This window comes from Trachurus japonicus, chromosome 13, assembly GCF_045865225.1.
Source record: "Trachurus japonicus isolate A0001 chromosome 13, Traja_1.0".
In the NCBI taxonomy this organism is placed as follows: domain Eukaryota; kingdom Metazoa; phylum Chordata; class Actinopteri; order Carangiformes; family Carangidae; genus Trachurus; species Trachurus japonicus.
In genome coordinates, this window is record NC_140919.1 from 14,793,289 (window position 1) to 14,819,875 (window position 26,587).

Below are 26,587 nucleotides of genomic sequence, written 5' to 3' on the forward strand. Positions count from 1 at the left end.
AGTGGGGGTCAGCCCTGATTTCCTGTGCCCAGTGGATGCTTCCTAACTCCAACCGTGGCGATGGGGGAATGGACCATCCTGGAGCGCCTCCTGGAGGCCGCTGTGCAGCAGCACTCTACTATGATCGGCAGGTGAGTTCTTGTAAGAGTGAGGCGTGTCTGTGCGTATTCATGATGCGTGCACATGTGTTTGAATTTAAAAAAAAATTGGCATGTAAGAACAAACTGTTCTCGCTGTGTGTGTGTGTCCGTCCGTGCGAACATGAACGTGCATGAGAGTGGCCGCCTGATTCATGCAAGAGTATGAATCCTCCTCTGCTTCCAGTCACTGATTCCTGGTCCAAAGTGGCTGATGGCAGAGTGAGAGAGGGGGGCTTTAGCTTCCCTTAATCCCCTCTGAGTGACATGATGGGGAGGGTTAGGCAACCGTTGGGGACGCTGTAAGCCCGTGCAGATCGAGGCTTTGGTTTTTGGACGTCAGTGGATCCAGAGCAGCGTGAGGACATCTCACCTTTAGAAAATCCACGACGTCTGCAGCATTAACGGTTTCCTGCTGTGCTGCTGATGTCTTCACTCTCTCTCTGTCTGTCTGTGTGCCTCATTTCCCACAATCCCCTCTCCCCCCCGTCTCTCTCTTATCCCTCTCTGTCAAGTATGAAGTCATCTTACAACCCTTAAAAAACTAGTCACCAGTGCAAGGTCACTGTAGTTATGATTTATGCATCCTGCTGCACGCTGAGAGGTCTTGTATTTTAGTTTGAATAACTCATCCTCGTCGGGCCGCAGGAGGAGCAATAATTCATGAACGTTTTAGCCACAGAGGCACATCAGCTCTGGAGACGCTATTAGACATGATTTTACATGGGAGTACAAAAAACATATTTTGGGTCGGGAGGTTTTCTTGGGACATCGCTGAGGAACCACAGCATCCGCACGGGTTCATTAGAGACTCCTACATCTGAATTAGCAGTTTAAATCAATCCCCTGCAGCCACTGACTCACCCGGGCTAGTAGTAGTACTCTTGAATTATTATTGAGTGAATAAATGTCAGGCAGTTTACGAAATAAATGATGTGTAGATATATTCAGTGTTTTGCCGGAGGATGAGTCGTCTTCTGCTGACGAAGCTCTCAGCGTGAATTTCCGTCGTGCCGATGAAATTGAAGTGATTTGCAGTCTCGGTCTGTCGGCTGAACGGTTAGTTGGAGTTGTTTGCTTTCGGTATTATGATGGATGATCAGTCGGTGTTTACGTCTTCTCATTCATGAGACACTGCAAAGTGAAGTGTCGCTCATCAACTGGACGAGTCATAACTGGCTGCAGGGGCTCGGGGGGCCAGAGCTAGCGAGAAAGCCAAAGATATAGAAAGAGAAAAGGAAAGAAAGGAGAAGGGGGAGAAGCAGTTTGGTTGCAAAGTGGAGCAGGATCAACAGAGTGAGATGTGAGCGGCAGGAAGCAGCTGAAGGAGAAAGAGTAATAAAGACCGTGAAGACGACGGCAGCGAGGAGCGGTTACTCACAGACAGGCGAGCAGACACATGGCCTCAGTCTGCAGGGTGTTGGTAGGAAGCCAACAGGACTGTCTCGGCACGAGATGGTGCTGCGTGTCATGACCTAAGCAGGGCAACCGGGACACCTGGCGGCAAAACGCCTCGGATCTCCTCCGTGCAGATGATATCTGTCGTCCAGACGGTCGGAAACGGGCAAAACTTTTTAAGCTTTTTCTTTTCTTTTTGGTTCTGAATATTAAAAATTTACACGGCGGATGTCGAGCGGCCTGCACAGCTTCACTTGTGTTTGTTTAGTCGTGATGAATTCGGTTTCCCTTCATCCAGAGGCAGCTTTTTTTTTTTTTTTTGTACACAGTTTTAGTTTTTACAGCTTCCTGAACCGAGTGTAATATATTTCTGAGAAAACTGAGGTTTGTGCCTAGTATAAAAGTGTAAAAGAAGTTTTTTTGTGCACAGGGAATTCAGAGATCATGGACGTAACAAGATTCAAGAGAATCTCTCCAGCTCGTAGGAGGCTATACTCAGTGGTTTGGTTTAGTTTATTTCAACACTCTCTGGAGGATGTAGTGAGCAACTGAAGAGCAACAAGTGTCTTTACAACAATGGTACATTAACAAACACTTGATTTAAGCAGCTCAGTTCTTGAGATGAAAATGTGGATCTAGACACAAAGTACAAGACAGATTTTCTACAAACATTCAATTTTATCCCGAGGATGAATCCTAGCGACTTCTTTGTAACAAACCCAAATTTCTTATTTCTAATACCTGCAGGAAAATCTGCTTTTTCTCAAACATTTCACCAGGGCTTTGAGTTCAGTCCATTTAATCAAGTGTAATTTGTCATTTTTTCCTTGTTTTGATTCACCCTTGTTAAAGTGACTATTACATTGGCATTACAAACTCAACACTTTCCTTCAAGTGTTTGAAATTAAAAAAACAAACATTTGGGGCCCCAGAGGAAACTCTATAGAGGACTATATGTGATCTCACCAGTAAAATGAAAAAAAAAACAAACACTTTACAACACTACTCCGAAATGTCCTATATAGAGGAGTCATATTATCCCACAATGCAGCGTGAAAAGTAGCGTGCAACCGATGGTCAAAGAGAAAGAAATATATACCTATATTGTGGGTAGCGAGTGATTTCGGACACAGCCTGGGGGTTTTTACAGTGAAACGTTTGCAGACATTCGCGCCATGTGCAACAGCAGCCGGACAGGATTAAAGCAAAGTGGATCAGAACGAAGGAGCCAAATACATTAGATGAATAATCCAGAGCAACAAAGTGTAAAAAAAAAAAAAAAAAATGTTGAATTTTTATTAAATTAAAACCATCAGAATTGTACACTATAACATTATGTGACAGACAGCTGATTTTTTTTTTCTCTATGAATCGACTTTTATTTTTCCTCTGACTTTTTTTTTTTTAGAGACTGAGATTTTTCATGATCTTTTTGGGGAGATAAAGTATTTCAGGGTTAGTGCTACTGCTAATTAGCATTTGTTAGCAAGCTCCTATGATGAACCACAACAACGTCGCTACACATCAGCATATTAGCATTTCCATTGTGAGCAGCCTAACATAATGAAGCTAGCATGCTGTCATTTAGCTCAAAGGGCTCAACGCAGACACAGATAGCTGCTCGCATGGCGGTAAATTAGACTCTTTTGGCCTTGACTCTCAAGTCCAGAGCCGTAAACTAAATTGATTTGCAGATTGATCGCCTGCCTGATAGATCTGTCGGCTCAACATCATTGGCTGTGTGGAGAGTCTTCCTTCCTCTACCTCCACCAGGTGGTTTTCCGTGATAAACGCTTCATAAAACCTGCAGCAGTTTGCATGAATCTGTTTGTTAATCGGCTTGTTTCATTCACATTTTACCAACTGTGTCCAATGAGGGAAAAAAAACGCCTCTTAATTTTTTGTTAACCAGAGCCGGTCAGTCATTAGTTTCTCAGTGTGTGACAGTCTGTACGTTCCCACAGTAAAGTGCTCGCTCCCTGCATCTGGCTTTTCTACAGCTCAAAACCATCTAATCTGGGCCATCACTGCTGCTGCTGACATGAATTTTTATAAATGCACGCTAATACTCCCTCAATCCTAAAACCTATTGGTCCCCCACCGCCGACTCGTCTCATTGGTCGGTGCAGCAGCTAGGTGCCGTCCGTCCGTGCTGCTGCTGCAGGGAGGAAGCGTTGGACAGGTTTTGTTGTCCCCGTGGCGATGCCAACGCGTGCTCTCATGATGAGCCCGCCGCCGTTGTGACAACAACAGCCTGCAGGCCCGAGTCAGTTTGTCATACATGAGTCACACACACACACACACACATTAGGGGGAAATATAACACTCGTTGTTTATGTAAGATTACAGACGGCGCTAGAGATTCCCTTCTACGGTCAGGGTTTGTGTGTCTGTGTGTGCATAGCTGCTCAGACTGTGTGTTAATGTGAACTTTGTTCGACTCTCTCGCTGCTTGGCTTGGTTTCGGTCCTCTCTACAAGTGTCTCTCTGTGTGTGTGTGTGTGTGTTTACCTGTTACCTATGATTTATTCCTGCCATTACGGGCAGTGGGCCAGGTGTAAATTGATTTCCTCAGGTACACACACAGACACACACACACACTCCTACTACCCAACCACTGTCAACACATCGCTCAGCTCAGTCTCTTGTGCTCCAGCTCCCATAGGCCACAGTCAAAACCTGTGAGCCGCCATTGGTCCGAGTGCGACTGCTAAACATGCAAATCCATCCTCCTTCCACCCTGATATTGATCTCCAATAATGGAATAGGAAGTGGAGGCTGATAGATAGAAGACAGGGCACTTAATGAAACGGTCTTTAGACTCGTCCATTTGCAGGACAAATAGGCTCACGGGTTGCAGGGACAGGAATGTTAAGTGAGTGATTAAAGCTGTAAGTAACCTCATTGACTTTTTTTTTTTTTTTTGCCTGTTAAAATAAACCTTGATAGTAAATTAGGAAAGTAAATATTTATTCTCTCAGTCAGCGTCTCTCTCAATAAGAGAACCAGTGGTTAAACACCTGGAGGACAATGAGATAAGTTTAATCGACTTTTGACAAGCAAGAGTTAAAGATGACGGTTTTATTAGAAGCAAAATACTCACACAATCTCCTGTTTGCATCCGTCTTTCCAAGATTTCGATCAGGACATTCAGGACTCGCTCAGCTTGACGTGTAATTCGACCCCGTTTCTCTCTCTCTCTCTTTCTCTCTCTGTTGTACAGATGTTGGAGATTCATTCGACTAATTTTTTGCTCTCAGAACAGAATCCGTTTCCTCTGTGGCCTCATTAGAGAAGCAACTTTTAAGGTCACAAACAACCCGTATACTGCAGCGTTTACACAAGTATTCCTGCCTCTCGCAAAGAATAAGTGATGTTGTGAATGTGTTAGATATGTTATTGTGTAGTATTTGAGGCAGCGTGTCTCAGTTTAACCAGACTGCACAACATTTGGTCCGATCATATTTGCACACACTGAACAGTTTGTTTCTTTCATGATGGTTTCACCGTGTCAGATTAAACATTCACTGTGGCATAAACTCTTGCCGTGTCTTGGTCGGGAGACTGGCAACACTGCAAGTATGACCCCGAGTCCCGACCAATCGTCGCCCACGAGTTCATAGGTGATCGGGGAGGCGTCACAACCAACTGTCAATCATGGCTATCGTAGACATGCGGTCTTTTGCTCAGACTCAGAAAATAAAAGGAAGAACAAAGATTGTGGAGCCGTTCCTGGGTCTGGTGAAGAGGAAAGTATGGACTGTCTGTCTTTCACAGAGAACATGAGGTACATTATGTGTAAACCTCAAAACTATCAACGTACGCTAACGTACCTTTACTGTGTGCAGACAATATGTCAGACACTCTGTCCTCCTATTGGTCAACATGTCAAACTAGGTGAAGAAATGCAAAAAATTCTGACATGCCAGACTTTCCGACTTTCCACCGTTCTTCAGTTATGTTACACTACATGTCCGTTCATCATTCCTGATGCTCGTAATCAGGCCTGATGCTGGAAATTTGTTGGCCATGACAAAATTGTGTGAAATTCGGCCTGAGTTTGTGCCGTCTTATCAGTGTTGGTTCTTCAAATGGCCTCACTCACCTCAGACAGCCAAACTCTGAAACGTACTGGAAAGACTTTACTATCCGATCGCAGAGCGCCTGCTCTCCTCACCACAGAAAGAAACACTTTTTCCTTGTTGTGACGATAAACGGTCAGAGATATTTTGGACATTACCACTGCACTGCTTGGTCGTTTATTTTTGTAAAGAAATCATCACAACAAGGAAAAAGTGTTTGTTTCTGTGGCGGGGAGAGCAGGCGCTCTGTGATCGGATAGTAATGTCTTTCCAGGATGTTTTAGAGTTCGGCTATCTGAGGTGAGTGACTACATGCAAAAACACAAAGTTTATACTGTTTATACTGTACACTGTATGAGTTCAGTGGTGTCTCTAAGGATTCGAGTTATGTACCATAGATTTGATTGTTTTTTGAGTGTTTATTGTGGTTGAAAAAGAATTGCCCCCATAGGTTAGCGTTGTCGCTATCCCGAGCGCCGGGTAGCCATGGTGTAACTCTGGTTTGCCTGCATCAATTTTAGTCGTAATTGTTTGCTTCCCCCAACACTGGGTGACCATCAGGAAAACAATTTAGGGGACAAAAATGACCAGAATTCCCCTTTAATGGAGTTGTATGTTCAAATTCTGTCCAGCTTTGCGCTTGCATGATGTTTGCATGATGCTTTGATTGGCTTTTTTGGAAAGATAAAGAATGATTATACTCTGTCTTCTCCATTTCTAGCAGCAGAAAACCAGGTTTCAGATGCTCTTACACGATGTTACAAACTGAGGCCCCTGCATGTAAGACTTTAGTTAGTTTCAGTAGCGTCCTCCTCGCAGAAGGGAAGGTTGTTGAAGATTTTCTTGCAGCTCAGCACGGCGCTGCACGTGTTCACTTCACAGGAGGTGATCAAGAGTCTGTCGAAGCTCCGCACCTCGTTCTCAACGTCGGCCAGCGCGCTTAGCATGACTCCTCCTCAGCGTGGTTTCCCCCATGAGTCAAATGAGTGTTGTCACTCAGGAGCTCAGCTCATCCGTCTAGGAAAGCTTGTGTGTGTGTGTGTGTGTGCCTGCGTGTGTGTGTGTTTGTGCGTTTGCCATTCACTCTTTGTGAACAGTCCAACGCACACACAAAGCCCAAAACCAATATTTATTAGCGAGCGCTTTGTTTGTCTACACATGACTCACTTCGCCTGTGTTTGTTGACAGGTTACAGCTCTGTCGTCACATGACCTTTAGATCATTGTGTTTTTATTTAGCAAATCCCCGTGCTGCGTTCACAACCCCCGTGGAGGTGATAGATGATATTTTTTCCTTTTTTTTTTGCATAGTGTGAGGCTTATCTAGAGAATGTGTGCTACATTGCATGGCAGAGAGAGGAGAGTTAGAAAGCGCTCTATGATGTCGCCTCACTCGCGGCAGATTCCCCAGAGAGACACTTAAAAAGAGACACTTACTGAAGGCTGAGACCCCCGCTCTTCCTCCGTGGATGTATATATTCGCTCCAGCCCACCATGTCTGTGCTTTCACACTCCCTCCATCCATACGTAATGACCCCCGGGATGCTGTCGGCTGTAATGTCAGCACCTCTTTCCGCGGCCGCCATAAGAGGATGGTTATTATAATGGTCTCACATGTTCCATAGGGACGTTATGAATCACCAGTGGGAGGTAGAGTTGGATGTAATCTCTGACTGTTTTCTTTTAGAAGGAACATATACAACAGGGTACAGGTACTCACAGGTAGGGGTGGGATTATGCAGATTCAAAAACTAATGAATTCATTGGATGACAACCGAGGGAACAGCATTTAAAACCACATGGATTTTAACCTCAGGAGCCTGAAAATGACAGATTTTTTATGTCAATTCTCACATTTTGGGGGCCAGAAGGCAAGACAAACACCCAAATATATGTTAAAGAGCCTTAAAAAAGCTCATGTCGGTGCAGATAGTGGATTGATCTGCTCCAGCTGTGCGACTAGAGATACAAATGAGCCCAGGAAGGAAGGATGCAGAGAAAAAGGAGCCGATCTGCTGTGTAGCTGCCTGCAGCCCTGCTTTCATGACTAGAGCCGCCGTTGTGTACTGTATAGCTGCGAGGAGAGAGACGAGAGCAATTGCACATAATTATATATATGGCTTCTTCTTTCTGTCTGCACTTCACATCTCTTCTTTCCCCCCTCTCTCTCTCTTCATCCTCCTCACACTCCACATATGCTAAGGTCAGGGTTGACGTGACGTTCGCATGCGATGGAGTAATCCAACTCCGATTGCAAAGTGTGTGTATGCACTAGTAGATAAACCTCAGTGCTCTGCTTCAGTGTGGTATTATCGCCAATCTTGCACTGATTTCAACATCTGCATTGTTGTGCACAGTTTACAGTGGGGTATTATTGTGGTCACTGAGGGGGCGGGGACACACAATAACATGGATGGTCACAGAAAAGAGAGTGAAAGAGAGTGAGGGGGGTGAATGGATTACAGCGGGCAAAGGGGTCAGGGTTCAGACAGATTTCACCTTGCAGGGCCTTGGGGGTGGGGGGTGGCGGCGGGGTGGGGAGGCTGTCTCTGGCAGGGTGACTCAGCAAGGCTTATAGGTTTAGTGTTAGCACCTCGCTGGAGGACAGAGCAGGTCAGTGTTAGGATGATACTGGGGGGTGAGTTTAACCCGGACACACACACAAACACAGGAAGGGATAGTTCAACATTTTGGCAAATTGGCCCATTGCCATAATCCCGATAGTCTTAGCAGTAGGTTTGTTTCCTTTAATTGTCGGTGCAAGCTGTTTTTAGAACGGCGGAGCAGAGCCGCGAGCTGCTCAGAGCTACGCTACGGAGGCTCATGGGATTTCTTGGTTTCCCTCATCAAACTCATCAAATACACAATCCAACAACTCCAAAACGCTCTGGTGGACAAGTTGTGACCTGCACATTCACCACGCTATGAGATAATAACACAACGTTACCAGACAGAGTTGTTTTAGAGGTAAATGCAGAGACTGCTTGCAGAAAAACTGCCCCCGACAGGAAAGCGCATCATTGGTTTTGCATGAATTTCCCTCTAAAACAACTCTGTCTGGTAACGTTCTGTTATTATCTCATAGCGTGGTGAATGTGCAGGTCACAACTTGTCCACCAGAGCGTTGTGGAGTTGTTGGATTGTGTATTTGATGAGTTTGATGAGGGAAACCAAGAAATCCCATTAGCCTCCGTAGCGTAGTCCTGAGCAGCTTGTGGCTCTGCTCCACCGTTATAAAAATAGCTTGCACCGACAATTAAAGGTAACAAACCTACTGTTAGGGATTATGGCTATATGGGCCAATTTGCCAAACTGTTGAACTACCCCTTTAAATTTCACCCATGGAGGTTTATTTTACTCCACTGGTGCTGCTCATGTTTGTCCATGCGCAGCGTCTTAGACTGATTAATTATTTTTTCCGGTCGTTAGTTTCATTTCATTCGAGCGTAGTCAGGTGGCAAAGTGAAAGAAATCTTGCAAACAGCTTCATCTTGTTTATTAATTGTGAATCCATCTCTGGTGGTTTTTTTTGGTTTCCCATGCGTTTTAGTCTTTAGTAAAGTAAGTGGACATGCAGCTTCAAAGCTCCTCCCTGCTGCTGCTGCTGCTGCATTCAAGGACCTGTTATTCACATCTGACATTCAAGGCCTGAGGAAAAAATAAAAATCACCTGCCAGGATCTGCAGCTGTTTTGTCAGAAAATCGATCCTCGAACACGCCAACATGCAGAGCGGGTCGCGCTCTCATCTGCATGACCACACGATGATCAGAGTGAGCCGATGAATTATTTATCTCAGGCAGAGTTTTTACATCTTGGCTGACACGAACTGCAAGTCATGTCGGTCGAAAGACAAGTCAGTTCTCATGTGTGTGTGCTTCATTACAGAAGTTTGTATTTTAATGAGGCAATGGTTTAAACAAAAAAAAATATATATATATATATTAGATGCCAGTTTTATTAGAAAGTTTCCAGTTCTTTTGAGGCCTGCATGCATGCGAGCTGATGTAACGTCGTGTAATGTAGCTATAAATTTGTAATAGGTTGGTTTTCTCAAGTCTCTTTAACCTGGAGGCGACACTGTGTTTGAGTTTTAATAGATCTTCTTTAATTAACACCAACATGTCCAGGACAGAAACATGCACAACTTTAGATTTAGGACACTTTTCCCTAATTTTTACCCCTCGACTTCTCACAACTGCAGAGTTTCTGTTTGACAACATCGGCGTTGTGTTGCAGAAATCGTTCCACGATTGGATCTTTTCAGCGGATAATGGATAATTACTGTTACTGATTTCACTGTCTTCATTAGCAGCTGTTGTTGAGTAAATCTGCATTTTAATGCTACAACTTTTTTGCGTCTTTGCTGTTGTAGCTTTTCCCTGCAGCTAAATTACCCGCAGAGCAAACAGTCTGGTTCCTGTTTACAGCTGATTGCACATAGCCAGTGTCTGATTGCTCCTTTATGGAGGTTGTCTCAGGTGTAGTCGTCTGGATTGTTTGTCATACGGAGCGAAAACAACTGTAGCCGATGAATAAATAACATAAAGAGAAGTGTTAGTAATACATAGAAGTGTGCTACTATCAATGAAAAACCTACACAAGCTGAATGTAAACACAGTGAATGGTTATAAAAGATAAAATGTCAACAATGGGTTGAGTGGTGGGAAAAAATACAAACAGTAAAAGAACTGCCTCTGTTTTCATTAAAATCTTGTGCATTATGACTTTAATGAAGCCCATAGTTGTAATTTTCCCCCGTCTCGTCTCGTACACAGAATATAATTAAGTCTAAACTTTCATCTTTGCCACAGAGCAGCGCTGCGTCTTTTGAAGTTTTCCTAGTTCACATCGTCGTCACAGTCTGAATCATCGTCGCTCCTCTCCTCCTCTTCTTTATCTCACTCGCTCTCTCACTCTGTGAAGGTGTAACTGACGCTCTTCTGTCATTGATTTACTTTTACTCCTCGGCCCCGCCCACCTCCATACACACACACACACGCACGCACTCACACAAATACACACCTCCACACCTCCATCAGTGGCTGCATCGTCACACTTGATGTCTCTAATGAACAAGGTGAGAGACGCTTATAGACAGTGTGGTGCTCATCTTCTTCAAGCATGCTGGAGTGTTTGTGTGTGTGTGTGTGTGTGTGTGTGTGTGTGTGTGTGTGTTCCTCTGAGGCCGCTGCACTTTGTTGATCGACTCCACATGAATAAAAAATCACGAGCGCACACCAGTCAAACACCTTACACATCGCTGACACACACACCATCTCCGCCAGGACCAACATACTGTAAAAAAAGAAAAAAAAGAAGACATCTGATTCACCGCCACCACCAACAACACACACACATAGACACACACACTACCCTCTCCTCCCCTTCACACGTGTGCACACTCACACTCACACAACCAGATGGTCATCCAAATATACAAACATGTGCGTAAGCGAACTTGCAGCGTGGTTTCTATATTTACTTGTTACTCAGGGGCAGAAACGTACACACACGCACGTACACACACACGCACACACACACACATATTGCCAAAACTGTCACAGTCCCCGACGCTGCAGATGATTATATGAGCAAACAGACAAGAGTGTGGCAATTCATTCACACCTCACAACACACACACACACACACACACACACACACATTCCCCATTTGCAGATTCTTCAATTAAGCAGTGAAGTGAAGCTGCAAGGAGTGTATTTCACTCTGGGCGATATGCTGCATTCACACCGCTCTCATGGCCAATTATATAAAAAACACCGACTTGGTAGACAGAGTTGAGATGTGAAACAGATAATTTTAGCCTTCACAACCTGTAGAACGACAACGACGACGACAGCAGCAGCAGAAGGACTTGGCTGCTATTTTACTGGAGGAGTCTCCGTCTCCCAACAGGCAGAAGCAGCAGCAGCAGCGGTGGTGTGACCTTTTCGGGGAAAATGAGGCTGTAGTCGCATCACATCAGATGGTGGAAGAGTAAGAGATGCAGTGTGTTGGATAAAGATGCTGTCAGACAGGAAATGAATACTACGTCGGGAGCTCAGGGGTTTTTTAGGGCCTTCGTATGATGTCTGGATTCCAACTAGGAAAGTGTTTCATCCTGTAGGTACCAAGAGCGTCTTCCTTTAAAGAGGAACTATGCAAGATTTTTTACCTTGATTAAACGGCTTCGTAGTAACTGTGATGGTTAAATGACTTGTTATGACTTAAACACAAACTGCTTTACGGCTCTACGACACAAACACACCCTGAAGAAGGGGAACTATGCAAGTTTCTTCCTCTGTTTTGCTAACCCTTCTCCTGGCCATGTGCATTTCTTTACAATGACACTGGCGATAAATTAATCGATAGAGCGGAGCTGGTGGTTAAAACAACCAAGCCGGGAATCAATTTTTGCATCTCAAATGCACCTCATGTGTAAGAGCAGAGAAACTGTACAGAGATGTTCAGTAAAATGTGAAATATTGTGTAAAATATGTGTTTTGAATCTGATTATTTGGACATTTACGTACTTGGAACGGTGCATCAGCAGCCCTGTCTGGACACAGGAGTGGAAACTGTAAATGTTTCTGTATGTGAAGTTATCACTATACTGATTTGTATTTGTCTCAATATTCACATGCATTAGGGTTGGGAATCTTTTACTATCTCACGATTAGTTTCGATTCAGATTTTTGGGGCTATGATTCGATTCAAAATCGATTTTCGATTCAAAACGATTTGATTCATAATGATTTCTGCTTCAGTCTATCGGTGTGCAAAGGATCCTCATGATCTACTCCAGTCTGCTTTGCAAGACAGAATGACTAGTGTCTTTTTCCACATTTATTGAGTTTTAAACATTTATCCATGCTTAGATGGAAACTGATGCATAAAAGCAACATCACATATTATTTAAAGCAGATATCAGTGGAATGTTTTTGTTAATATAAGTCCTAAATAGTCCTATTTTCCGTCAGCAATCACTTACATGAAGTATTTCAGCCTAAACACGAGTCTCTCCGTCACTCTGCTCTGCTGTAACCCGAGGAGAAAATTTTCCTTGTGGGATACAAGTGTTATCCAATGAGGGGAGAGAACGGCATGAAGGGCTGTGTGTGCAGCCAAGGGATGCGCGTGAATGTGGTGACGTAGCACGAGGACCAATTGATGCCTGACAAGGGCGGGGGCTGCTAACTCATGGTGCGTTCAAGGAAACTCGTACTTTGTGTTTTTCCTTCCTGTGAAGTCATACCAGTTCGATCTGGTACGAGTTCACGGGTCGGAAGTTACGAGTGGCCGTTATAGGGAACTTTCACAGACAACAGGACGGTAAAAACACGAGCTACGGGTTACCTGGAACGCTACCAAGTCGTAGTTATGACTTGAAGCTGTAACTTACGGTTTCAAAAGCCTGCCTTGAACACAGCATTAGCCGAAACGGCCGTGCCGCTGTTATCTGCTTTAAGTAACAAAATTAAAAGTGCATCTTTATTAAAAAAAATGAAGTAGTGCAGTTAAACATGCTGCCTTTTAAATTCGAAGGAAATGGATTTTCCTTAGATTTTGTTTCATTGTTTTATTTTTTAAAATCGATTTTGGGACATTTTATATCAATTCTGAATCGTATTAAAATGAGAATTGTGATTCTTATGTGAATTGATTTTTTGGCACACTCCTAACATTCATGTGGAACAAAAAATAGAAGATAAAACTGGGGCTGACATGTGACGTTCAGCTAGTTCACCTGTAAATAAAACAAAACAAAGATTTCAGCATGTAAATTCAATTCCACCAAATCTTTCTGATCCTCACTGTGAGACGTGTGTTCATGCAACCCCCCCCCGGCCTGTTTTCAATCACGACTGAATCATGGTTTCCATTGTCACCGTGCACCGCGGCGGCGGCAGATGTCTTAGGTATAAGAGCATTTTTCATCGATGCAGGGAGGGAGTTGGGGATGTTCCCTGTGCGGCGGCCATGTGCGGTGTGATTGTGTGTCATGGAGGCTCCCTGCATGTGCCAGAGCTGCTGATTTGGGTTGGGGCTTGGCACGAGAGGGTGGGACGTTGGCCGCGCTGGGATGCAGCAGCCCTAACTCGGGATTGTCCAAAACCCACCGATTTAATCCGGATTACGGCCATCATTTCTGTCTCTCCCTCTCTCTCTCTCTCTCTCTGTATTTCCCTCTGTTGACCCCCTCCCTCCCTCTCTACCTCCCCTCCTCCCCCTCTCTCTCCCTCCCTTTCCTCCTTTCCCGCCCACGCATTCGCTCCCTTCCTCACTCCTGCTGCTCTTTCTCCTGCTCACGCCTCATCCCTCCATCCCCCACCCCCCCAAAAATACAACAAAACACACACACAAAATATTTAATAAAAAAAAAAACCCAATGGCATCCCACTGGTTGGTCTGTTGCCATGGTGACCACTCCTCTGTGTATGTGTCACTTCTGTTTCTTTCCCGCCATTGATCCGTTGTGAACGAGTAGATTTTTTTTTTTTTTTTTTTTTTAGAAATGTCTATTTTTAATGTCTGGGCTCCTGCTTAACCCTTACACGACCGATTAATCTGTTGCCAAGGTAACTGCCTCAGTGATTATCGACATGGAGACCCCTTTTGCCTCGTGTTGTATCCCTTCGTACAAGCCAGCGGGATGAAAAAAAACCCCGGCTTGCCGCCCCTCGTCTTTAAATCAACTTGCTCATACAAATCAAACACATGCACCTTTACACACACATTTATTTATTGATACGTTATCAATTCATTGATCGTGACGGGTTTTATGACGCGTCTGGGCTACGAGCCAGAGTCGGTTCACTTTCATCACTGCACCACTTTAAATACCTTTTGTCTGCTAATCTGTGTGTGTGTGAGAGAGAGAGAGAGAGAGAGAGGAAGAGATGGATGGAGAGACAGAGAGATGGATGGATAAGTGAACAGTATTAGAATAGACTATTATTAGATTTCCATTTTAGCAGCTTACAGATGCAGGATTACACAGCGACTACAGTATATCGTAATAAATAGAGGAGCACTCTTCGCTGAGTGCATGAAGAACATTGAGGACATCGTGTGCACACGCACTATTGGCAATATCACATTTCTAGGGGGGAAAAAAAGTAGAAGAAAATACAAAAAAAAGTCATTTCCCTTTCTCAGTTCCAGCATAAACTTAATTTTAATTTCACCCATTTTAGGCTTTGAATGATTATTTCAGTGAAACCATCTGTGAAATGTCTTTTTTAAAAACAACCACAACTAGGCATTATAAGGGGCTGGTTGGTTTCATTAGTACCAACGCACTCATTTTTTAAAATGATAAATTATTAACTTGTTTTATTTTAATGAAAAATCTGAAAAATAAGCACCAATTATATGTGTTAGATAAATATAATGGCGTACAATATGCAGTGTAACTACACATACAGTACACGCAGTATGTAGGCCGTGCAAATCATTAATGTGTGATCCTGGTTTTTATTTCATTATTTACTTTATTTAATTTTTTTTCCGTCTGAATATTATTCTTCATCTGAATGAACCCGGCTGTTACATAATGTCTCCGATTTACCTGAACTGAACCAAACTGAACCTGACGCCACCTGACTGGAGATCAAAGGCTGCAGACGAGACAGTGATGATGATGATGATGATGATGATGATGATGATGATGATGGGTGGTATGACAGAAATTCATCTTCATCTTCTGCAGAGAGGATGGAACTGACACCCGGCAATGTCAGACACAATCGGCTTTGTGACGCCCTGCAACAGCTGGGAGAGAGAGAGAGTGTGTATGTGTGTGTGTATGACTGATTAAAATGTGTGTGTGTATGTGTATGTGTGTGCACATGTGTATGTAGAGGTATAACTTTATCCTGCGTGAGCTGAGAGAAACCACTCACAGAGCGACATAAACACACTGTATATATTTGTCATCTTAGCATTTCAGTGTGTGTGTATGTGTGCGTGCGTGTCTCTCTGTGTGTGTGTGTGTGTGTGTGTGTGCGTGTGCGTGTGTGTAGGTAGATGCAGGATAAAGGTCTATCAGCGGGGGAGAGTGCAGCCCCCTCACTCCTTCTGTCACTGGCCTCAGGCACCGGAACGTCCCTTCTGGTAGTGTGTGTGTGTGTGTGTGTTAGTGCGAATGTGTGTGTTTGTGTGTGTGTGTGGCGTGAGCTAGAGAGAGTGTGTGTGAGGTTGTGTGCAGCCTGGTGCCAGGTGACCCACTGTGAACTACTAGCTATTGATAAACCTTGGCAAAGGAACACAGAGAGCGTGAGCGTGTGTGTGTGTTTACGGGAAGTGTGTGTGCACGTGTGTGTGTGTGCATATCCGATGTGGCAGGATTAGATTTGTCAGAGAAGCTGGTGCGTTGTATTTGGGTTACCAACTGGCGTTGTTAAGACAGGAAGTCAAAAATATTAAGAGGTAGCAGAAAAAAAGAAAAGTAAGGAGGCGGAGCCAAGGTTGGAGTAAAAACAAAGAGACAGATGCAGCGAGGAGGGATTTTCCTAAACCACCGAGAGGCAGCGATGATGACAAAACAAAACCTACTCCAGATTTCGCTGCACGCTATCAAGTCTTTGGTTGTTTTTACATTTCTAGCAGGATGCAACTGTTTGTCTAACTGTTTGTTGGCAGCGTAAAACAGGAAAACTATCGGTGTGACGTGAGCGAGCGTCTCTGCTGCAACAAGATGTCGCAGTTTCCTGGCTTAAGGCCCATTAGTACGGTGGCCCGGAAGGCTCAACTCACCGCAGCTTAAAAAAAACAAAAGCAAAGACACAAACATGCTTTCATTTCAGCAACATATCCAGTGATAAAAAAAAAAACCCAAAACACAACAGGAGTTTTTCCGGGAACATAAAAAAAGTGGTGAACCTGGCTAAAGACTAATGCTAAGCTAACAGGAGTAGATATCAGCAACAATAAACTGAATTACAGAAGCCCTAAAGGGTCATATTTTATTTCCTCCGTTTTCCTGTGATAACGAGATAATTATTTTGAGAGATAATTAATAAAACGTGACAGGCCTGAGATTTCCATCACACGTGACATATCCCGCTGACTGACGTCTCCTTGAACACCAATGTAGGTAATGTTAAACCTATAGTTCTCTCACTAGCGCGCCATCAAGTGACAAACAGCTGTTGTAACATGAATTTATTCCCTACACAAAACAAACAAACAAACAAACAGAGAACTAGGCCTATCATGGCGTAACGTTGTATTTATGACCCTGTAGGGTTTCCGTACTGAATCGTGTGATATTGACGTTTTAATAGGAAAATAGAAAAATAGAAAAACACACTCATCACTGACAGGCAGCCGTGTCTGTCACTTTTCTACCAGGAAACATTTCTGTTGTTGTGATTTTAAATAGAATTTATTTGTTTTTTGCAGATGTTTTCTTAAGCTGCAGAGCTCTACAGGCCACCGTACATTGAACATTAAGTGAGCAAGTTTTGCATTTTATCACAGCTTTAGCGTGCTATGATATTAGATACTTTTGCTTGCAGCTGAAAGAAAAGTCAGCTAAATATTACCAGCTACTTTGAATAATATTTCTTTTGTCTTTTTGAAAGTGGCGGCACTCGTCCTGCTCATTTGCATGACTTTAATCTTTCTTATACTCAGCTCATCGTGCTCATATGGGCGATGCTTTTCTGCTTGACCAGAAAGGTTTCTGACCTCTTTAATTTGAAGTGAAGCTGCAGTTTAGTTTAATCGTCGGGCAATAGGAGGAGATATAAGAGGGTGATTGGTGAATAAGTTAGAGAAGAAGCAGCAGCAGCAGCAGTAGAAGATGTAGTAATAAGGATGGAGGTGTAGTAAAAGGGGGGAGGGGCGCGGTGCAGAGTAAAGTAAAGCAGTATTGAGTCGGTTCGGTGGTATTGATGGAGGCTAAAGGTGAGGATCTGAAACGGATTAGCAGGTCAGCCATAACACCGGCTTGTTTACACCACGGTCCAGAGCAGCTGACAAAAAGGAGAACTACAAGAAAACAGCTTCTGCCTGTCGTTTATTGTCAAATTTAGGACTTTTTATCTGTATTTTATTATTTCCCATCCTTTTTTCTGCTCATTTTGCTTTAAAACAACATCAGAGCGAGTTTCTTTTCCCCAAAACGAGGCCGATCTGTCCTGATTTTCTCACTAATTTATCCTCTGAGTAACTTCTTCTACACAGCTGCATAATTCAGTTTGCCTTGTGGGTACAATTTGCTGTTTTCAGCGAACTTTTTATTTTTTTAATCCAGGTTTTTTTCTTTCTTCATCTTTCTAATTTTTTTCTTTTCATAAAGTAAATCAGCTTCAAGCACCTATAAGCCACACTCACTCGCTCGCTTCCTCCTCTGTTCTGTCGTTGACTTAGCTGCTAATCGGCACACTTCTCTCACTCTCTCTCTCTCACTTCGTTTTCTGCCCCTCGCCTGTTGCCGTGGTAACTAGCAGGGGGAACTGGAGTGGTGGAGGGTATAAGCGAGGGAGGAGAGATGAGAGGAAAGGAGGAGGAGGAGGAGGAGGAAGAGGGGGGTTGTGTTGGGTTTCTGGGTGAACGAACCAAGGCTGTTCATCCTCCATCCTCCTCCTCCTCTTCTTCCTCCTCTTTTTTTTATCACCACTACTACTATCTCTCCAAAACCTGCACTCCTTATCAATCCCTTGTCCAATTATTCTCTGTCATTTGGCTCCTCTTCCTTCCTTCCTTCCTTAATTCCTTCCTTCCTTCCTCTTCCTTTGCTTTTCCCTCATTTAATTCCTTCTTCATCTTCCATAACTCCAGATTTTGGTTTTTGTTTTGGCCTTTCTTGCATCTCCACATCAAACGTTGCCCCCCTTTTACTCAGACACATCCTTATTATTATAACCCAGGTGTTCCTACCTACAGTAACTCCAACCCCTCTATAACTTCATAACTCCTCCTCTTGCGTCTATTTCTGTTCACTTCGTCCTCTGTGAACGTCGTGAAATCGGCGTTCAAGGTTTCATTAAAAAGAGATTGACATTTAACAACAGGAGAGATCTTCGGTAATATCAGCGGAGCCTCCCTGTGCATGGCATTTCAATTTCTCTGGAAGTTGAATAATGCAGATCACTGGGCCAGCAACAGCTCTACATATATATATCTATACATGTATGTGTGTGGTTGTGAACATGTACATGAATGGAGCTGGATCTTTAGCAACAGATGCACAATGTGTGATTATTTTCTTCCCGTTTTTTTGCACGTAATTGTCATTTTTGACAACTAATTGCACGTCTGTAATGAGTGCATGACAAACACACATCCCTTAGTGCGAGATAACCACATCTAGATAATGAGGACGAGCACGGGAGGAAGATGAAGGGTCGAGGTAAAGGGGAGACTCACAAAAAGAAAAAAAAAGAGGCGTTCTTTTGGAAACGTTTTGGCGTAATGTTTTTTGCATAATCGCCCACCGACTGTGTGGTGGCGCAGGCGACATGTTAGTGAAAGGCAACTACAAACAAACAGGGTCTGCTGGGAACAGAAGGTGTGATTGTGTTGAGATATGTGCTAATACGTCGTCTGCCATGTGAAGCAAATCTATTGTTTGGTCCATGAAGCCATTTGAGAAGCTGCCATCAGGGAATGCAGAAATGAAATCTGCCAAAACAAAAAGCGCAACATTTTTTATCAATGGTTAGATTTTTTTTTTTGGATAGTGAAACAATTAACTAATCACTTCCGCTGTTACACAAATGTGGTGCAGATGGTTTGGCAGAATGTGGTCAATGGGAGAGGAAAGCCGTTCGCAGAGGAACGAGGATCTTCATAGATAACTACACAGACACAATCTGGAGATTATTCCTGACAAGGGGGAGTGGGAGAGTGGGTAGGGGTGGGAGTCGTAGGGGATCCAAGGGGGGTTTGTAGAGAGAGAGAGCGAGATAGAAGAAGAGTCAGGGAGAGAAAAATAAAAGAAAGATGCTCTGGAGAGGAGGAGAGGAGAGGAAAAACAGGTGGGGGATGTAGTGGATGTGTGGGGTACGATAATCTAAAGCTATTTGATGGCATTAACAAAAAAAAAAAAAAATCTAATGCAAGAATCCTCCCTTGGCCCGGCCACAGATTACAGCAGAGCGTTGCGTGTGGAAGCTATTATATAATTCATTCTCTATGATGAGATTTTCCTTCATTGCTGGTTTTCCACACCAACACCAACACCACCACCACTACCTCCTCCCATCCTCCATCCTCCATCTCTCTCAGTCTGGCAGGTTTCTCTTTTAATTTAAGGCGAGGATGTCCGAGCCTCACTGGGTTGTTGAGTGTTTCATTTATTTATTTATTTATTTCGGTGACTTTATAATCTTTTTATCCCTGTCTGGAACTAATTCATCTTAAACAGCAATTTGACATCTTCTTCTCTCAGCACTCACTCAGTTTTTTAAAGAGTCTCCACTGGCAGTTTTTTTTTTTCTTCTTTTTTTTGTAGCATGTGTGTGTGCGTGCATGTGTGTTTGAAGTGTGTGTTTGCGCCGTGCACACGTGCGGACATGTAGTGCACTACTCCCTCACTCCGGTATTGTGAATTCTCTGCTCACTAAGCTCCTTAATGGAGTCACTACAAGGGCAAAACCATTTTCAATTTTTTATTTTTTATTTAATTTTTTCATTTATCGTTGCCCACCCTTCTCTCTCTCTCTCTGCTTCCCCCTCCTTTCATCTCCTCTTCTCTTCTCCCCTTCCCCCCAACCCCTCGTTTCTACACGCCAGCCGATCACAGGTGGGCGGATTCAGCAATAAGTCTTTTTTTTTTTTCATATTTCATTTTGGAGGTCATGGCCAGTGACCTGCTGTTTTGATGAGAGGTACATGTGAACCGCACGCCGTCAGACTCGGGAAAGGATTAACGCTGCCCTTCGACTCCACATCTGCGCTGCACAAGACTGGCAAAGCCACCGTGCGATTGGTAGATTACCCTTCACACAGCCAAATGCCATCTAATGATTATCTGGCAACGTCTGAGGTGCGGGAGAAGGGGGCCTCTTCCTCCCTCCCTCCCCCCTTTGGATCCGCCGTCTGGTCGCAACAGAGTCCAGACTTACGGAGTTCGATGTAATAAATCTTTACAGCTTGTGCACAAATATGACTCTTTCTATGAAATACTGGTGGAGGTGGATTCAAGTGACAGCTCCTATCTTCTCTCAATGATGTTATCTAATAAATCCAGACTTATCCTGAGGGAGAGTTGTACCTGGAATATAAAAAAAAGGGGGGAGGAATGAGGTTAAGGTGGGATTTGAAATGAAACTGTGTCCGCTGAGGGAGGCTGCTGTCAGGCGGAGAGATGTCCCAGTATAACTGTTTTATCACGCTTAGAAAGTGACGTTTGATGTTTCTAGATCGCTGCAGAATCTCACCAGCAAACTCTTTTATGCCGATGACTATCAATATCCAGCGATTTATCTTCTGAGATAATAAAAATACATCATCACGCCCGAAATAAACCAGCGCTGGCCTATTTTTAATAAGACGAATGCGTGACTGTGTGCCTCCCTCTCTGCCTCTGCGTGGCTAATGTTGACAGTACTTATAATTAAACTGTAGTCAGACAGTACTGCTGTGGATACTATATTAGCCCACATGATTAAGATTTGTTTGTCATTGTGCAGTTTACAATGAAATATTACACAAATAGTGTGGCGTAGTGCGCAAATACAACAGCGTTGTATCATCCACAAAGCAAAACACTGTCCATGAAGAAATGACGGTTGCGTGTCTAACTGCATCATGTGACATGGAAATTATGCGGCTCTCGGTGCAGGTGACATATCGTCTTGAATATATGTTTTTGCTACTGTTGCTACCGCTACTTAGCTAAGATGACGACCGTTGAGTGAATGTACTTTTCGCTGGAAGGGACCACGTGATGACTACACTGATGTTCTGCAGCCTGGCAGAGGGAGGGAGACTCGGGGTGGGGGGTCTGTCTTGTTTCTGCCCGAGGTGATGTTAACCAGACTGAACCTGGGATAAGAGGAAGACACTGAGTTGACCTGGAAGGGGAGAAGAAGGACGGTGTAGAGCGCCTATCGAGTGTTGCCAAGAGGATATGAGTAGGGGAAAGACTTTGTCTGCCAGGCTGGTCAATAAAACATCGCTACAAAAGAAAGCTGTTTTTGTTTATTTATTGTAGCTAAAAAGAAGTGAAATGTTTCCCACAGTCCGAAAAACAACGAGTCAATGCATTTTAAGTGTTGGTTCCATAGACTGTATAAAAGGTTGGTTTGCGGTATCAAGCGGTCAGCAAAGTTTAATAATCCACACAACGCCAGGTGAAGAACAGCTGATATTACTACTTGTTGCTGATGTACCACCACCACCTGTAGGCTATGTGACCATTATAATATAGCATGCAACAAACTAAACAGTACAAATAATACCAGTTGGCGCCTACAGAGGGTTTGTGAAGGACAGAAAACGGACGGAGGGAGGGTGGGATGACGAATCAGAGTGGTTGGGCGTGGCCCTGCTCCCAAAAGTTAAGTTAACACCTCAATCAGTCACGCTTTTAAAAAAAAGAAAAAGTTTTCCAACTTGTGTTTTTCCCAACATACTTGTCACTTTTAAGATTTTGCTACACACATATATTCAGAGTCAGCAGCACAACCTCAGTAAACTATCAGTAAATGCAGCATTAAAGGGGGTTTATTGCATAAATCCCCCAAAAACACAAAAACAGACCTTGATTTATTCATTTTTGTTATGTGTAGAAGCAGTAAAGATGTCTTTTTCACCTAGGAATGACTTTTTATCTGGTTTGTTTGTTCTCAGAGCAATGTGAACTTTCTATCTTTATCTTTGCTCATGAATCTGTTTTTAGGAAATGTCATCCTGACCCAAAAAAATCTCAAACACGGCACCATGTTTGACTCGTATAGCTTAAAGTCTGAGAAGCACTTAGATTGTATCTGTGGAGCTTTATCTCTTTTAAAATTCAGATGAGTGTGTGTGTTATGCATATTGACCTTTTCTCAGGAATGAATCGCTCCTCCTGCACTTCACTCTGTAGCTACTTCCCGCCGGCGCTGCCTGCAGAGCCATTTTTATATGTCACCGTCTATTGACTTGTATGCACACAAACCCCCATAAATCCATGATAAATGTAATGAGGTCAGGTTTCGATAGGGCGACTGTAATAGCGTGTACTCTCGGTTCACATGAAGTAATGACGGTGATTTATCATATCGTTATTTATGAGATTATCATTAGTACAAATGGTGGTGATTAGCAAGTGTTGATCTTAAGCAGGGACTCGGGGTCTGAACGCCTTCATATCTGCGCGACTAAACAACGAGGCAGCGATCAATCAACAGATTAACAACAGCGATCCTCGGGGCCGGCTCAGTCTGCACTCTGCAGCCTGAGTTCAGTCCCAGCGAGTAGTAGGCTACAGCATGAGAACGTCAACAGAGACTCGCAAGGACTGTAAGAAAGCAAACAAAGCTTGCTTGTCTGAAGTGCTTTGCCTGCTCTCAGACCTGAAAAATAAATGAGGGATGAATAAAGTAAGAAAAGAACAAAGAGAGAGAGAGATGTCTGCAAGAGAGGAACAGAAACCTGAGGTCCATCTGCCATGTGTGCGTGTGTGTTTGTGCATGTGTGTCTGTCCTAACAAACAACACGAAGCACACGACTAACACTAAGTGTCCCGATATGCCGAGTCAGTCCATGTAAGACCATGCTTGGATGGACGGACCCACATAACATGCACATGACACACAAACACACACACATGCTTGCGGAGTGCATTGAAGTGAACCCAAATAACACTGCAGCACCTGATCGTACCTGTTGCTGCATGTGTGCGTGTGTGTGCATGTAAGTAAGTGTAAGTGAAGGCCGACGTAGCGGCTGCATGTGGGTGTTTGGATGATGCTGATGTGTGCAGCTCCAACTTAAGTGAGTCTAAACTGAGGTTGCCATGCTAACTTAGGCTAATGATGCAGAAGGCGGTTAAAATTAGACGCGCAGCCGTAGCTCTACCTGTAAACACCCCCATCACACACACATACACACACACACACACATATAGAAACAACTGCATCTTGAGTGGCAGATAACAGGCTGTGAGTTATGAGCTCTGACAACACTTATTTTATTTATTTTTTATTTTTGCACAAAGTTAAAAGAATACAACATAAAACATGATAGGTAACAATAGGACAGTGCAGGGAGAGGCAAAAGCCACAAAGCCTCCACCTTATATTACAGTTTAATGTAAAAAAAAAAAAACAAACAAACACAAAATAACATGAAAAAATTAACAATCATGAAAAAAAAGACTGACAACAATAATATATATAAAAAAACAGAAAATATAAGTGTGTGTGTGTGGATGTGTGTGTCCATTAGTAACTCATGAGCAATAATAACAATAATAGTATAGTAGAGAGAAGTAGAGAATAATAATCAGTATTAAAATACTAAACCTAGACAATACATTACAAAACAGCAGTTAAATGATCTTTTAAACATTTTTTAAAACGTTTCACATAAGAAATTGTTTTTGCTAAATGGGAGAAACTGTTCCATAACTTAGTAAATAGTCTAAATCTAATTGTGAATTGACCTTTATAGCTGTGTCCTTCTCTGTGAGTTGTGCAGTCAGTCAGTGCGGTCGGCTAGCTGTTCTTCTTCCCTGGTTCTTATCAGGAGGATCAGTGACTTAGCAGCGCTCCATCATTAGTCGTTTTTTTTCTCCTCCTCTTCCTCTTTTTTCCTCCTCTGCTGCGACGTCTCCCTCACATCTCTCTCTCTCTCTCTGATTAAGGTTCAAATCTCCTTCCTGAAACTCCCTGCTGCGATTTCAATTTCTAATCCCTCCTCTTGACCTTGATTCTTATTTTTCTATTCACTCCCACTTTGTCTCCTTTATCACATCTCTCTTGAATTCGCTTGCTCCCTAAATCTCTTACGCTTTTATGTGACAAAGGTTTTTTTTTACTCACTCGTTATAGTCGTTCCAACTGTCCAGCTGCCTCCCACACTGTCATATATTAAAGATTTGGTGTTTTTCTCGTGGTAGATAATGTATCAGGATCGTGTTTTGCTGCCAACAGACAGACGTATTGTTCTTGGGATTGTACTGTTAATCATTAAAGTCCATTAAGAGCATCATTAAACTCCATTAAGAGCTCGTATCAAGGAAAGGGGGAAAAGCCCTGTGTGCCTGCTAACTTGCCATTACAATTGTAAACTAACAAGCTCATGAGCTTGATCGGTAATAGGAAAATGAGATAAATCAAAAGATGTGGCCTTGTTTGTTTGTTTCTTGACTGTCCTCCCTGACAGCGGAGGTTAAATCAAACTGAATGTGGAGATAAAATAAATAAGCAACGATAGCTTCTATTATTTTTGATTCAAAGTCAAGCCCCACACACGCACACATACAAAAATGGCGTTCATTGCTTCAAGGCCAGATCCAAGAGATTATGAATTGCATGAATTTTTATCACAAACATTTGCTGCTTTAAATTATTCTGTGTCCAGGCCTCGAAAACTAATGTGCAGACTAGTGCAAAGAGTACTTTTTTTTTTTTGCACACTTAGCATTTTGAGCGCTACATTCTACAGGCTACATTTACATTAAGCCTCTCTTATCTGTCCTCCGTTTTTCCTTTCCTTTCTCGCTCCGTCCTCAGCACATTCGCAGAAACCTGGAAGGACATCAGATTACTGAACGTCTCTGACTGTATTAACCCCCCCCCCCCCCCTCTCTTTTCTCCTTCAGGATCCTGCTGACAGTCGTGGTAATCTTCCGTATCCTGATCGTGGCCATCGTGGGAGAGACCGTGTACGAGGACGAGCAGACCATGTTCATCTGTAACACCCTGCAGCCCGGCTGCAACCAGGCCTGCTACGACAAAGCCTTCCCCATCTCCCACATCCGCTACTGGGTCTTCCAGATCATCCTGGTGTGCACGCCCAGCCTGTGCTTCATCACCTACTCCGTGCACCAGTCGGCCAAGCAGAAGGACCGGCGCTACTCCTTCCTCTACCCCATCATGGAGCGGGACTACGGGGGAACGGGCGGGGCGAGGAAGCTCCGCAACATCAACGGGATTCTGGTTCAGCACGGCGGCGACGGCGGCGGAGGGAAGGAGGAGCCGGACTGCCTGGAGGTGAAGGAGATCCCCAACGCCCCGCGAGGCCTGACCCACGGGAAGAGCTCCAAGGTGCGCCGGCAGGAAGGGATCTCACGCTTCTACATCATCCAGGTGGTGTTCAGGAACGCGCTGGAGATCGGCTTCCTGGCGGGGCAGTACTTCCTCTACGGCTTCAGCGTGCCGGGCATCTTCGAGTGCGACCGCTACCCGTGTCTGAAGGAGGTGGAGTGCTACGTGTCGAGGCCCACGGAAAAGACGGTCTTCCTGGTGTTCATGTTCGCGGTGAGCGGCATCTGCGTGGTGCTCAACCTGGCCGAGCTCAACCACCTCGGCTGGCGCAAGATCAAGGCGGCCATCCGGGGCGTGCAGGCCCGCAGGAAGTCCATCTGCGAGATACGGAAGAAGGACATGGCCCATTTGTCCCAGCCGCCCAATCTGGGACGCACACAGTCCAGCGAATCAGCCTACGTCTGACCGCGAAGAAAGAAGATGATGAAGAGGAAGAGGAAGAAAGAAGAAGACGAGGAGGAAGAGGAGTGGGATGAATGTGCACGAGAGAGAATGAATTAATTATGATTTTAATTTAAAGGAGACGGTGCGGACGGACGGAGGTCAATGGAGACGACCTCTCCTCTGTGATGAAGGAATGAAACAGAATGTACAAAAAAATTTAAGAAAAACTCCAGCTCTGCGACTTTGTAAGTCAGGAGAGAGCAGAGGAAGAAGAAAAGAAGAAAAGATAAAAAGAGAGAGAGACCAAGTTTCTCCTCTGCAAACAAACGATGCTTTTTCGGTCTCACAGGGAGATGATCCAACTGCCATTTTATACTTT

At 43.9% G+C, this 26,587-nt stretch overlaps 1 protein-coding gene across 1 annotated transcript; it reads left to right on the forward strand.

The window, feature by feature from the left end:
• Window positions 1-26,355, forward strand: gjd1b (gap junction protein delta 1b). Its single transcript, XM_085794961.1, has 2 exons — window positions 1-131; window positions 25,380-26,355. The coding sequence occupies exons 1-2, from the start codon at window positions 61-63 to the stop codon at window positions 26,227-26,229; spliced, it is 921 nt and encodes a 306-aa protein (XP_085651087.1). The 5' UTR covers window positions 1-60; the 3' UTR covers window positions 26,230-26,355.
• The last annotated feature ends 232 nt before the right edge of the window (window positions 26,356-26,587 follow it).